Source organism: Scomber japonicus, chromosome 6 (assembly GCF_027409825.1).
Source record: "Scomber japonicus isolate fScoJap1 chromosome 6, fScoJap1.pri, whole genome shotgun sequence".
Lineage (NCBI taxonomy): Eukaryota > Metazoa > Chordata > Actinopteri > Scombriformes > Scombridae > Scomber > Scomber japonicus.
The window spans coordinates 23339757-23354070 of NC_070583.1; the positions used below are offsets into that span (position 1 = coordinate 23339757).

The 14314-nt window shown below is 39.2% G+C and overlaps 1 protein-coding gene across 1 annotated transcript in view; it reads left to right on the forward strand.

Moving 5' to 3' along the window:
* pitpnm3 (PITPNM family member 3) overlaps nucleotides 1–14314 on the forward strand; it is a 78187-nt gene that overhangs the window by 17775 nt on the left and 46098 nt on the right. Inside the window, exon 3 of the mRNA XM_053320209.1 lies at nucleotides 6634–6744. Within this exon, the coding sequence (XP_053176184.1) occupies nucleotides 6634–6744 (111 nt within the window). The remainder of the gene's footprint in view (nucleotides 1–6633; nucleotides 6745–14314) is intronic.

Consider the following 14314-nt stretch of genomic DNA (forward strand, 5'->3'; position numbering starts at 1 on the left):
TTGCTAATAGCACTCAACAAAAAAGTGCAGCTGACAGTGATCAGGATGTCATTATGGTGTAAGAATGTAGACAATGCAGCTAGTTAAGGGATCACCAACCTGATGGGAACATGAATCTCCTCACCAAGATTCATGGCAGTCCATCGAATAGTAAGACTTTTCACCCAAAACCACACCTGTGAACCCTATACTGGCGCTAGAGGTAAAGTCAGGGATCGACAAAGCCATTATGATTTATCATTTGGGAACCATGAATGTCTGGACATATATCTGTGCCAATCCATCAAGTATTTCTTGAGATATTTCATTCTCAGTCTAGATAATGGCTTGCCATCTTAATGCTGCTAGCATGGCTAAAAACTTTGGCACTGAATGTAGTTTGGGATTTTACAGAATCGCCCAATAGTAACATTCATACATTAATATGCCAACTGCATATTCCCATCAATGATTGGAGCTGAATATGATCGATATTTTAACCAAGAAAGTCTACAGGAAAGAAGGAAGGCATGAAGATTTTACTTTCTTATCCACCAACATTTAAATTTCCATTTTTGTTCTTTTCTGTGTGAGCAGTATCTTACATGTGGATGATTACAGCATTTTATCTCTCTAACACAAATTAAACACATGGGATGTGGCTGCAGCAGATAAGAGTGTATGCTGAAGGTTACTTAAGAACTCTTTCTCACTCATATGCCTTATATGCCTACACACACACACACACAGACACACACAGACACAGACACACACACACACACACATACTAAAATACATACCATCATAGACATAATGTTTTGCCTTTTTTATGTCTAAAACTAATGGTCCTCACAATGGCAGACATCATATTTCCCCTTAATTTTTGTTTGTCTGAGCTGTTTGTGAAATGACAGCGTATCCATCAATATCTGTACTTTAAAGAAATCCACCCACCGCTCGTCTATCTTCATTCACTTTAATCTTATGTCTGTATGACAGATCTGAAGAAGAGTAAATGAAAGACAAAGTACATCTCAGTTTCAAAAATGTTTTGTTGTATTTCTCATAAATAATTTTATTAGCACTGTGGTGTTTTTACTCAACCTTCCTATGTATTTTCTTCCTTCTGCCACTGAAGCTGGAAGAAGTTGATGCTTGTCTGTTAGACATTTTTAACAAGTTATCTCAAAAGGTCATGAGTAAATGTGGCTGACAGACTTTGGACCCAAGAACAGTTGATTACATTTTGGCCAAGATCCAGATGGGTGATTTCTTAGACAAGTGTCTTTTAAGCTGCAAGAATTATGCTGTTTTTACATTATGGTGGTAAAGTCCATCATTCAAAAGCTTCAAAAGCTAAACAGTGATCTGTTTATTTAATATTGCATTGGGAAAGACAAATGATTTAGCTGTTTGGGATTTTTTTTTTTTTTTTGGATAGTACAGAAAAAGACCTCCTGTCAACACCGAACATCTGCAAAACTGGTTCTGAACCATGTCACATTTTTGAAGCTCAGATATTTTTCATTGTAAACCAGTCCCTGCAGGGGGTGATTCTCCTGATTACTTCTTTCTCTATGGTTGAAGGTGTGTTGATCAGTGAAATCAGCTGCTGCAGTGTTTGATTTTAATGGAACTGTTATGCACAGCAGCTGTTCCAGGTAATCTACCACGCAGAAGACACTGACACGCACACACACACACGCACATATCGGCTACACATGTGCAGATTGTACAGTATGGTTTGCAACATAAAACAAGGGGGAATTAAGGAAAAGACAGAGATTAGAAGTATAACAAAGATAGCATGTTATAGTTTTAAAACAATACAAAGCAAAAGTATGTGAAAACATATTGGCCATAAATATACACATAAACTTTGTGATAAAATACATAATGTGACCTGCGAAAAATAAAAACTGGTCAGCTGGGTGTGTCCTGGAATGACACTGCAGACACTCTGGGAACATCAAAGGAGTTCCTTAAAATTTTTCTCCAATCTCACTAATAACAATCCTGGCAACTCTAAGCAACTTCCATAAATCATGTCCCAAAGCCACAATCATCTTCCACAATTAAGGCTACAGAAGAGCGATGCATCAACTTTACTGAATTTTTCAAAGCCAAAGTCAACAACATCCGCTCTGTCCAGCTGTTCCTCTATGCTTCCTCCTGTCATCGACCCTCTGTCGGGGAGCTTGCTGCCTCTACTCCTTTTTATTGGCGTCAGGCAAAGCCACATCGAGGAAATCCTCTGTAAGATGAAACCCTGTACTTATGCCTTTAACCCCATTCCCACAGCTCTGCTCAAATTATACATCTGCATTCTCATCTCAATGATCACCCAAAATGTCAACATCTCCCTTCAAACAGATATTTTATCATCCGCCCCCTCCTCACGAAGCTCACCGTGGACCAAGAAGTTCTCGCCAGTTATTTCTAACCCCCTTTCTTATCTAAGTTGTTGCAGAAGGTGGTTGCTTGTTAATGACAGTCAGATTTTTAATTGAGTCTCATTGCTCTCTGTCATTTGTGGCATTCCACAAGGATCAGTTCTTGGACCCGTACCGTTTACTGTCTAAATGCTCCCTGTTGGACTGCAGACATGGGATGTCTTTTCATCCCTATGTGGATGATACCCAGCTGTACAGCCATGTTCTGCCTTGACAACTAAGTCCTGCTACTCAAATACACATCCATCAACAGACCTTCCTACCTACTGGAACTGATCACACCACAAACATCCCCACAAGCACCCTCAGATCTACCAGCAGCTTCTTCCACTGGAGAAACTATAGGCTCCAAACCATGGGGTCCACAATATTAGTTGTGTGTTCTATGTTATTAATATTGTAGTACTTTGAGTTTCACTATGAATTAAAAGTGTTATACAAATGAAATGTATATTATTACAACATTTATGTTTAAAAAATTGCAAATCCCCCATAGCATCTTGATGAGTGGGTTACCAAGTGTGCCATGATACAAGGCTCCAGGACACAGATACAATGTAGAGAAAAATGAAAAAAAAGAGCAGTCCAAAATACGATAAATAATACATAGTTATCATACTGCATCTAATAACCCAATCAGGATCTGCATTTGTACTGTAAAAGTCAGAAAACAAACTGTAAAAATGCAAATTGAAGAAAAAACAGAATTTTAGGACTTTAAGACCAATGTAAACATGGAACATAGACTGCACTGATTTTCAATATGTAATGCATCAGTGTTTCCACTGTATGAAATAGGATAACATTAAAAAAAATACATAAAGTATAGTAGATACAAGCCACATTCATGGCCACAAGCCATGAATTGATCACTTGAAACATCCTAAAAAGCGCATGCGTCACATGTAAATATCTAAAAATCACACATGCTCATTTCATGTGTATTATTCACATATAATGATATAAAAATGGCTTTCATAAGGGTACAGAAATGGTTTAAGAGAGGATTTACGACTAAATGCCCTAAATACATTTTCTCTTTTTTTACTTTTAGAGATCCAATTATATTGTCTGCTTGTGGGCTACACTCGTGATGTTTCAATGCTTTCCTGCCTTGGTAGCCTACTTACTTAGATTCATCCTGTTTATGCCATTTTACAGGATGATCCCCTTAGCAATCTCATTTTCATAGTGCGTCAGCGGGCGTTGAATGGGCCTAAAATAATGAAGTAGTATTTTGGTAATTCCACTGCTGTAACTAATGCATTGTGATTAGATCAAGAAATTGAAAAATGCTAAAGGAATGAATTGGGGTATGGATTGGTAGTAGGCAACTGAGGCCACTTGCCCATCATTTAACAGTCACAGCATCTATTTCTTTCTCTTCTACTCTGACACTGACTCACTGTGAGCTGACAGGTTGAAGGATGTTTCTAAATCTCTTTTCTCTCCCTCGGGACTGTCGGCTGCAGGCGAATCTCACACTTCTGTTCCTCTTTTCACCTGGTGTTCAAATCAGATTTTGGTCTTCTAACATATATTCCAAAAGCAGGAGATTTGGTGGTACCAGTCATTTCATTATTTGTGCAAGTTATTTGTTTGTGCTGCATCTGACTGGTGCATATAGCTAGTTGTTAGTGTGCTGTGAGTAGTTATTTTTGTATACTTTTTGCTTTTCTGAGGAGCTTCTGTTGAGGCTGTGAGTATCTCAGCTCAGCTCTCTCTCCAGGAGATGAATCAGAAATGTGGATTTTCCAGGTTTGGTGTAAAGCCTGCTTTGCATTCTCCTCCTGTCCAAACAACGGCTTTCTTACATCATGCAGGGCTTTGTTCAAATCTAATATTCATCTCTCTGTGTGCCTTTCTGGCCCTGCTCCATTTTCTTTGTGCTTGTCTGTTTATGTTTCAGTCTGCAAGTGTTTGTTATGTCCCCTCATCATTACATTCAGCTCAGTTCCGTGACCGGAGGGAACCAAAGGGGGAGTTAGTCAGAGCAGATAGCGAATGACAAACTATGATCAGTAGACCCTCCGCTGTGTGATCCAAAAGGACAGGCCGTGACGACCTACGTCAGAGACTCTAAGTGCTGCCAAGCTGGAATGTGTGAGAGAGGAGAGAAGTCTGTCAGGTAGAGGGTTTTCTTCCTGCATGACTCATCCTGTCTCACACTGTCTTGGATGACAGTCTGTAATAGGCAGACAGCCATTTTGGTCTTGCTGCACCACACAGCACACCTGGCTTTTTGTTTTAGTAGACTCCTGAAAATGTCCAATACAACAGAACTTTTCATTTACTATGACAGTCTGGTGGTTCATATTTTAAAGGCCCAGCTTGCCACTTTTAAAATGTGTAATTGTTATCTCAATTGTGCTTCTTTTGTGATAAAATATACAGATTAGTTATGCGAGGCTGACAGCAAACTTGGTGGACCCCATTTTAACAATAATGATATTATGTTAAATACAAAAACTGTTTTAATCATGTTACTCTTTCATACAATTCTTAGGACTGTCTGCAGCAGCACTCTCCAAGGTGCTGACCCCCCCAACCAATCAAACATACACAATAGTTATTTTTACAATTTATTAAATCTGACAAATATTATGACTAACCAATATGACATGTATTTTTTAATATGTTGATGTAATACTCTTATTTTTATTTTTTTTGTATGTTTCTGTGCCGCTGCCTGTCCCTGTGTGTGTAACAGGCAGAGTGTAGGCACATTGTGCACCCACCTATTAATATCAGGTCACAGGAAGCAATGTTGGGATGGCCGTTCAGTTTTTGTGAGGGAAGGCTTCTAGCTACAGTTTTTACTGGCAGTTTTTGCAAGGCTTGCTTACATTTGCACAAAGAGGTGGAGTTAGGTGACTTGCTGGTTTGTTTGTTTTTTGTTTGTTTTTTTATGAATGCTGTCACACTTTACAGATTTCATTTACACCTGAGATCTGATCACAATGTGAGCCTGACAATCTTGGTGGTCAGGCTTATCCAAAAGTATTGCAATCACAGTGCTTCCTGTGTGAACTCCAGAAAAGTTATAGATCAGAAACTGAAACAGATCGCTTGTTCAAAACCAGGCATAAACTGGGTTTAAGGGCCTAAAGCTTCACTAGTGGCTCTGCAAGGCTGTAATGTTCATTGTAAAGAAAAGCAAAAAAATGGACAGTTAATCCAAAGTATTGGACAATTTGAAATGTTTATGATGGTAGTACAGGACAAGTCATTGGGGTGTGCTCTCTGAACTGGACCATGAACATCTGCACCAAATTTCATTTCAGTCCAGTAATTGTTGAGATATTTCACTCTGGACAAAGTGATTGGCTGACTGACATATCGCAAAAGCCATGCCACTATCCTTAAAAATGCTTTTTAACAATGTTTTATGAAAAAGGAAGTGCATTCAACACCTTTGATAGGCCTCAATGATACAAGAAATGCATTTTGGTTAGAATTACTGAATGTAAATGTAACGGTTTATAAATTGCACTAAGACCTACAAAAAACATCATAGATGTAGGCAATGTTGCCTTTTTAGGTGTAACTATCAGGCCAAGTTTAAATTTAATGTTATGTAAGCTTTCACATGTTGGCAAAGCTAGTAGTTTTTCCATTTATATTCCGTCATGACAATCCATTTGAAACTAATGTGTTTGCCAGGCTAACCACACTGCCATGCTGCTGGCCTTCATGTGGCACTCTTTTGTGTTTAAATGTTGTACATTAATCTTTCAGCTAAGCTGCACATGTCATTTTCTATGTGAAATTTGAATGGAGTGGAAATCCCACCTTACCAGCACTGGTCAAGTGTTAAAGTGCACTTTGTGATAAAGGTGTATATTGTTCTGCCCTATTGGGTGATTGGGGGCGGGGGGGTTATATGTGACTCATATGAGTCACTTGTGTGGTTATGTTGTTTTGCATTGATCAGTTGTTGGAAATTCAAGATTGATGAATTGCCATATTATTGATATGTTGAGAGAGGGGGAAATGGGATTTCTTCTGCACTGCATTATCTTACTTCTGTGTGTGTCTGTGTGTGTGTCTGTGTGTGTGTGTCCGTGTGTGTGTCCGTGTGTGTGTCTGTGTGTGTGTGTGTGTGTGTGTGTCCGTGTGTGTGTGTGTGTGTGTGTGTGTGTGTGTGTGTGTGTGTGTGTGTGCTCGTGCGTGTGTGTGCTCGTGCGTGTGTGTGTGCCAGCAGATGTTATGGAGGGGAAGAGCGCCATTCTGCTGGGCATGAGTCAGTGGAACTCAAATGACCTGGTGGAGCAGATTGAAACTCTGGGACACATGGAGGACCAGTCACATGGTACATACCACACACACACACACATACAGTACACCCACGCACTTTGGGGAAAATAACAATAATATACCACTTCTGTCTGAGCTCAACAGTCTGGGTGTGATTTAAATGATCAAACTGTTTTTGTACTCATTTGTACATGATACTGTAAGCATAGCATGTTAGCCAATAACCTAGTACCAAGCTAGAAAGAGAGGATGTTATGCAGAGTAGTGGCTCACCATTGATTCATTTAGGCAGTCACTTACTGTAGTCTTTCGTGTCCCCTGGTTGTCACTCAGATTGGGATTGAAACATGAGGATTTAATTGATTTTTTTTTTTATCAGAGAAATTATGACCTTTACTTTCTGTTTTCTCCAAAATTGCAGTTAGCTGTTGGAGCAGCTGAAACAGTAGAGCCCAGAAAATAAATCTTGCTGTCTGTTAAAACTGGGATGAACTTCCTTAAAATGTTAAAGTTTTATATATATTCATAACCTATATTTTAAAGGCATTTAATGACTATACTTTCAACATATAACTTGCTCTACATGAAAGATTTGCAAAGATTTCTTGGCAAAAGCACTTAAATAGTGAAAGTCCTCTATACACATTACATTGTTAATGGGTTTACAAGGTAAGCGCCACCACAGTAATGGCGGCTTGTCTACTTCTGCCTACAACTGGGGTTTTTTCTATTTGTTTGGCTGATGCAGTGTGTTATGGAAGACGCTGCATTGCACTGTGACAAAAACGGAGCCAGAATGTTTCTGCAAGATGAGGAGGCTTTGTTTTTTGATGCAGTGCTATTGTCAGCATGAACACAGCTTATACAGCAGAAATGGTTCAGTCTATCATCTTCATGAAAAATTATCCATGAGATTCGCAGGTTGATGTTAGACATTCAGTACACAGGTATCAAGCAAAGCTAAAAAAGTAGTTGCTAGTGGGTGGTGTTCGGGTTCTGGCATGAGTGTTACAACAGTGAAACCATGTTAATATTTAAAATGTAATTTCATGCATGTTTAATGTTTCCAATCCCCCCAAATAATCTCCCCAGGTTTCCAGAAAATAATCTAAATATGAAAAAAGGGGTGAACATTGTGTTATTGTTGCTTTAGACTCGCATGAATAAAAGGCAGCACATAGTGAGCAGAAGATGAATAAAAGGGTGGCTGTGATCTTACATACAGATATGCAATGTGTTTTGAGCTCAGTGTTCTTTCTGTGTGCTCGGTGATGCCTGAGGAGCACTGAGCTCGAAACTTGTGCTTGTGCCGGTGTTCTTCTCCTGCTCTTCAGTTTTTATGTGCATCTAAAGCAAAGTCACTATTTGCAAGGGAAAAGGTTCCAACCTGTTTTATTTCCATTCGACCACCGTCACACTTCAAACAAAACAAATGCTCAGCCTCGTCTTGCTCTTTATTCATGTACAATAATTCCTCAGAGAAAGCCGAATTAATGAGGCACTGAAGATGCAAATATGGAAATATTTTCTTTGCCACTCAATGAACAGAATTTTCTTTCATTTTAGAAATTCCTCCTCTCTTCATCTTTTTTATTTGACTTTGTGTCTACCCATCGTCGTTACTCTCACTTCAGGGTCTTGGGGATTAACATGGCAACTGCTGTCCTTTGTTTTTGCCTCAGCCCCAGATTGACATATTTGATCCTTTCTCAGACAATAAGATTCTCGTATAATCCAGTAAGCATCTACATCCGTTTCTTTATGTGTGTTGTCAGTAGAATCGTTCAATGCATTAAAATCAACAAATACTGTGTCTTTGTACAGCTGTAGAAATTCCCGGCAGCGGGAATATAAAATTTCAGCAGGCTTTCATATTGGTCCTCAATGTAGACTTCTTATCAAGCGGTTCTACTTATAAATTCTTCCTTTGAGAATGTTAGTTAAGGTGATTCATTCATCAAAGTTTCTTGTGTGATTATCCAACCAGAATGACTGAATTACATATTGCCCAAAGATTTGACAGTGCAGTATTTTTCAGACACAATGGGAAGAGTTCAGTTTGTACCTTCAGAGATCTGTTCTGGGATTTATGCAGATCAGTGTTTTTTAATAGAATAGTCGAACACCCACAGCAGGGGGTTTTATGTAAGAGTTATACATCTAGGCACTGAACATGACAGGTCACATAAATTACAAACAGCAAGGTGACTAATGTGCGTTCTTGATTGGGTTGGACAGGTTTGTTAGGTAGCTGATTAGTTCTTGCAGCCTCTGTCATCAGTTACTGTAAATCTAGGAGCTTTTGGCTCATGCATTTGAAGTCAGATCATAAAAAAATGAGAGCCCTCTTTGTGCACCATTTTTCCATTAATAAGGGTGATGTTGGAGCTGGTGCACATTATCAGCAGTGCTCGAGAAGTCAAGCACTCTCAGTGCCCACTGAAAATAAAAAGCTGTACAATGGATGACTTTAGGTTGCCTTAAGTAGGTGTGTGTGATGTACATTGTGTCTCTGCAGTCTAGAGTTAGTATCTATCCATAATGGGAGATGCTGAACAGAGAGAAATTATGTGGTGGCACAGTGTCCTGTAAAACTACATGTGCCCCCAGTGGCTTATAAAACCATCTCCTATTATCCTCTATAATGTATGAAAACATCCTGAGGGCACTGGACAATATTCTCCTTGAAATAGGACAAGCCGTGCAGATTAGATATTCCTACTGTAATATAATCAATGTGAAGCTGTGTCCCATACAGCAGGTGCTTGCCATTTCAATCTCAATACACGTCTGAAACAGCAATATGTGTGTGCAAACACTAGTAATATTGCATACATTTGTGCTCCACAAAACCTATTATTATCAAGCCCTGAATTCAGCTCAGTCATATCCTGTTCCACTCAAGCCCCTCTGAGATAGAAAATGCTCAGCTTCTGGTTTCAGCATGCCTCAGAGAAGCAAGAGATCACTTTTGAGAATTTTACTCAAGTCCGTGTAAAGTAAGAATAAATATAGTTTCTGAGTTTGACATACCACAGAAAAGTGTGTTGTTAACCACCCTGCCAAATTTGAATGATTAAAAAAATCGCCAAATATATGAAATTAGGCTTCAAAGTTGTGTAAAACTCAGTCTCTTTCTCTGCTCCCAAACGCTGTGGGAATGCCCTGTCAATCAAAGTCACCACCTCTACCCGAAACATGGACACTATGTCTGAGAGCTTTCTGCGGCTAGCTCAGTGGCTAGCTCGGCGGCTGGCTCGGTGGCTAACTCGGCGGCTAACTCAGCTAACTGGCTAACTGTAGACTGTAGTAGTAGTAGTGTGTGCTGAATTTATTTATACCGCTACAGCAGCAGGGGCGGGTTTATGCTAATCATGTTACGCGGCGGTGATTGTTTGAATTCACTTTACACGGTCTTTAACATAATATAACCATTTTCTTTATATAGCTATTTTCTTAACGATGTTACAAAGTGCTTTACAAAAAGAAGAGATGAAACTAGTCATTACAGGTAGAATGAAAGTAGAGACAATAAACTAAAGATCACATAAATGAAAACATATATCAAATATTTTGCAAAAGCTTTTAGAAAGAGAACATTTTAAGAGGAGATTTAAAAGAAGCTAGGTAGTAAATTAGTGTGACTGATTTCAGCAGATACCAAATGCGTGATGGCCTTAATCACCAACCATGACCTGGGAGTAACAAGAAGGGCTCTGTCTGCTGATCTTAACGGCCGAGAGGGCACACACCTGGTCAATAATACAGAGGTATACTTAGGTGCAAGGCTGCTTAAGGCTTTAAATGTGAGCATTTTTAAATCAATGACAAATTTAACAGGGAGCCCATGTAGAGAGGCAAGCACAGGGGTAATGTGATCAAGCCTCTTTGTTCCAGAAAGTCCAATAAGTCTAGCAGAAGCATTTTTCACCAGCTGTAGACTGTGGAGGGGCCCTGGCTGATACACGAGTAAAGTGTGTTACAATAATCAAGCTGAGAACCGATACAAGCATGTACAACTTTTTGTAAATCAGCAACTGATAAAATGACCTAGAGAATTAAGCTGGAAGAAAGATGATTTGACAACCTTTTTGACGTGATTGTCGAAACAGATGTAAGCATCAAATATAACCCTAGATTCTTAGCAACCTAATTATACAGACAGATAACCCAAAGTAGCAGAAAAAGATCTGATGAAATTTGGGAGATAACTTAAATGTACTATTACTGTGTAAGTATTGGTTATTGCTTTCTCTCTCATTCTCTGTCTGTCTCTCATCCTTAATTTAATTAACAAAGTCTCATCTGAAATAGAGACACTTTTCAACATGGTGCTGCACACAAATCTGTGTGTGCTCACTGAAGTTCTGCATTGTTTATTCATCTAAACTCATGCTAGTGTGGGCACAGGAATATTAAATAGCAACAACAAAAATCTCAAAGCATCAACTCAAGCTGCTGCAACAAAAATGGCTGAAGTCAAAGTGAGAAAACGGATTGATCAACATGAGATGATTTTAGCTTGTCACAGCTAAATCAATATGTGTGTGTGTGTTATCAACAGTCCTGCATCCCTGGGAATATAATATTGGAGACATGCCAACATTCAGAGACAAATCAGACAGTACAGTGTCCCTTTATACAGAGAAGCAGAATGTAAGGATGTGGTGGTTGTCTGCACTAAATGTTAGCTCTCTGGAGACTGAAAATGTGATCACTTTTGTGACTCTTTGAAGCCATTTCTAAAAATAAAAATAAAAACAAAACTAGCAAACTCACTGATGTCAGAGGTCTACAGCACAAAGGAATACAGTAGCAGACACACACAATTGACTATTGCTGGCTGTATTCTTAAACCATAATCCAACAGAGTATCCACAATGTGTCCCTACAACCTAAATCAGACTATATATTAGATATTGCAGAAAGAAATAATGCATAACACATTTTCATTGAAGGCATTTTGCAGAATTGTCCAATGTCTTTTCTGCTGATTAGAAACATAAAATGACAGTACAGACATACCAAAATATGTCTTAAAGTCAAGTATTGATTGTCATATTGCAGTCATATTTTAAACTCAAATACGTCAGTTTTGACCTTTAAAGATCCAGTAGCAAACTACAAAAGTGTCTAAATTGTCCAGCAGTATCACTATGATATTTAATGGCCATCTCTGAAAACTGTTAAATGAGTCTTGAAGAGCTACAGCACGTCTTCCCATTTGTTTGTTCACCTCATTGCTCTTGATTTATTGTGAGTGGCTCATAATAAAAGGTGACACAAGAGTGGATCAGATTGTGGTGTTTTGCAGGTCAGAACAGTGGTTTCCCTGGGAAAGCTATCTGCAATTAAAATCTCTGGTTATCAAAAAACCTTCAAGGTGCAGCTGAGGGACTCTCAGCCAGAACCCATGTGTGCTGTAGCAGTTGAGCGGTGACATCCACCACCCCTTTGATCTCCATCTATTTTGTCGGTTCCTCAAAAAGCCTTTACGGGTTTATAACCTCTCTTCCTCTGCTCTCGATTAATCCTTCATCTCCTCTTTTGTTCTCCACAGCTTCTGTACCCATTCATTTCTCCCCAGCCTTATCCCCGCCTTAACTCCCTTCCTATCGCATTACCTCATCTTGTTCTTATATTTCCCCTCGCTCTATCTTCTAACATTCATTACTCCACAAGCCACTGGTGACTGTAAACACTTTCCCTTCCAATGAATGCGACTTATAGTGATGGAAACCTTGGTGACAGAGTGGAACGCCTGGAGCACAACTGCCCCTTATTTTCCTCCATGCTCTTTTTCTTCATCTTCTACATTCTGCCCCTGTGATCTAACATCAGTGCCAATGTCTTTCAGGCTCCCCATCTGCTCACTATGCAAACAGTCTTATCTGTATATTTATGCTGTACTCTTTTTATCACCATCTTTTCTCCCCACTTCATTCACTGACTGATGCTGTATAATGAAGTTGGACCTGAAATAGCTGTCTTACATAAATGCATTTTTTAGAAAATGATGGACTCCACGATAAAGACACACTACTGGCTCTGGCTCGGCTGCGTTCTTGGTGTGTGCTGCCAAGCTGGAATAACATTTGCTAAAATGGGTCTGTCAGTGGAAGCAGACAGTTTGCTGGAGATGACTAAGGGATAGGTCCGGCCAAACTGCACCCCAACACAGACAATTTTCAGGCAACATGATATATGAGAATATACAGGCTACACGAAGTGACCCAGACAGAAATATATTAAAAGCAAGTCTGATTTTCCATAGCCCTTTCTTCTGCATGCACCCTGTGGCTCTATTCAGAAACACATGCAGAGCGAAAAAGACAGAAAACATAAATTTAATGTCTGAAACTCATATATATTCCACCCACCGCCTCCCCCCTGGCCAAGTCATTTTTAACACATGATGCTCACAGAGGCACAATCTTGTTCTCACTTTAATTGCCATTAAATTAATGTTTTTTTCTTCTTCTTGTTTTTCTCTTTCTCTTCAAAACAAAAGTACTTAAAAATCTGCAAGGACTAAATTTGTTTCTCTGCAGAATAGTATTGAAAAGGCGAGAGGGGAGATGATGACAACCAGTAACTTTAAAGACTCAACTTTTGATCTCAGGGGTATCATTCTGCCTCATGTCTTACTTTTACAGCCTCTCAGCCTTTGTCTGTAAGTCCGTCAGTCTATTTGTATCTGTGCATACTGTGTGTTTAGCTGTGTGTGTGTGCGTAATATGTGCATGTTTTTTGTCTGACAGGATATGAGGTAAGAAATGCTGTGTGATCACACATTGAGATCAGATAATCACACCCAAACAACACTGTCGCCGCCTGGAGCTCAAGAGGGAAGAGGAAAAGCAGAGAGGGGGGAGGGAGGGGCCACTGTATGAGATGAAAAGGAATGAACCCACACGGTACGACATGCCTCTCAGCTCCACATAGATTTTTTCTGCTGATGGTTAACACTTTCTATGACCCATGACAAATTTTCATCGAGCATTGTTTATGTGCTGCAGAAGCGGCGTGTCGCTGCTGTAGTCAATACCACGTAAACTGTTCATGACATAACACTTTATATTTAACTATTTGGTTGATATTTTACTGCAATTCGTTTTATTCATATTGTCCTGCAAGTTTTTTTGTCTGATTTGTACAGACATTTGTATTTCACAGCTGTAGCAAGATATGGAGCTGTAGAAGGCTGTTGGCCTCCACCCACACAACCTCCCTGACCAGCATTGTTAGTAGTTATAGCTGAAGGCGGAGGGCAAGGGGTAAAATTCATAAATTAGACCTGAGACACATTCTTTGAAAACAAGCTAAATCTTTATTATTGTTTTGTATCCAAAACTCATGATATTGCTCTTCTAGCTGTATATGTGGATTCATGTGATGGATGGTGACTGTTCTCCCCAAATCACATTTGATTTGATAAATGTATCAACAACAGTGATACAGTGAGTCATCAACAACATTTTAACAATTTACAGGATGAGAGAAGAAAAAAAGGAGAGGCATTTTGATACAAAACAGAAACGTTTTTTGAGTGTTTTGTATCAAAATTACACTTTTGTGACATAACCAAACAATTATATAGACACATTTTAGGATATCAGGCATGA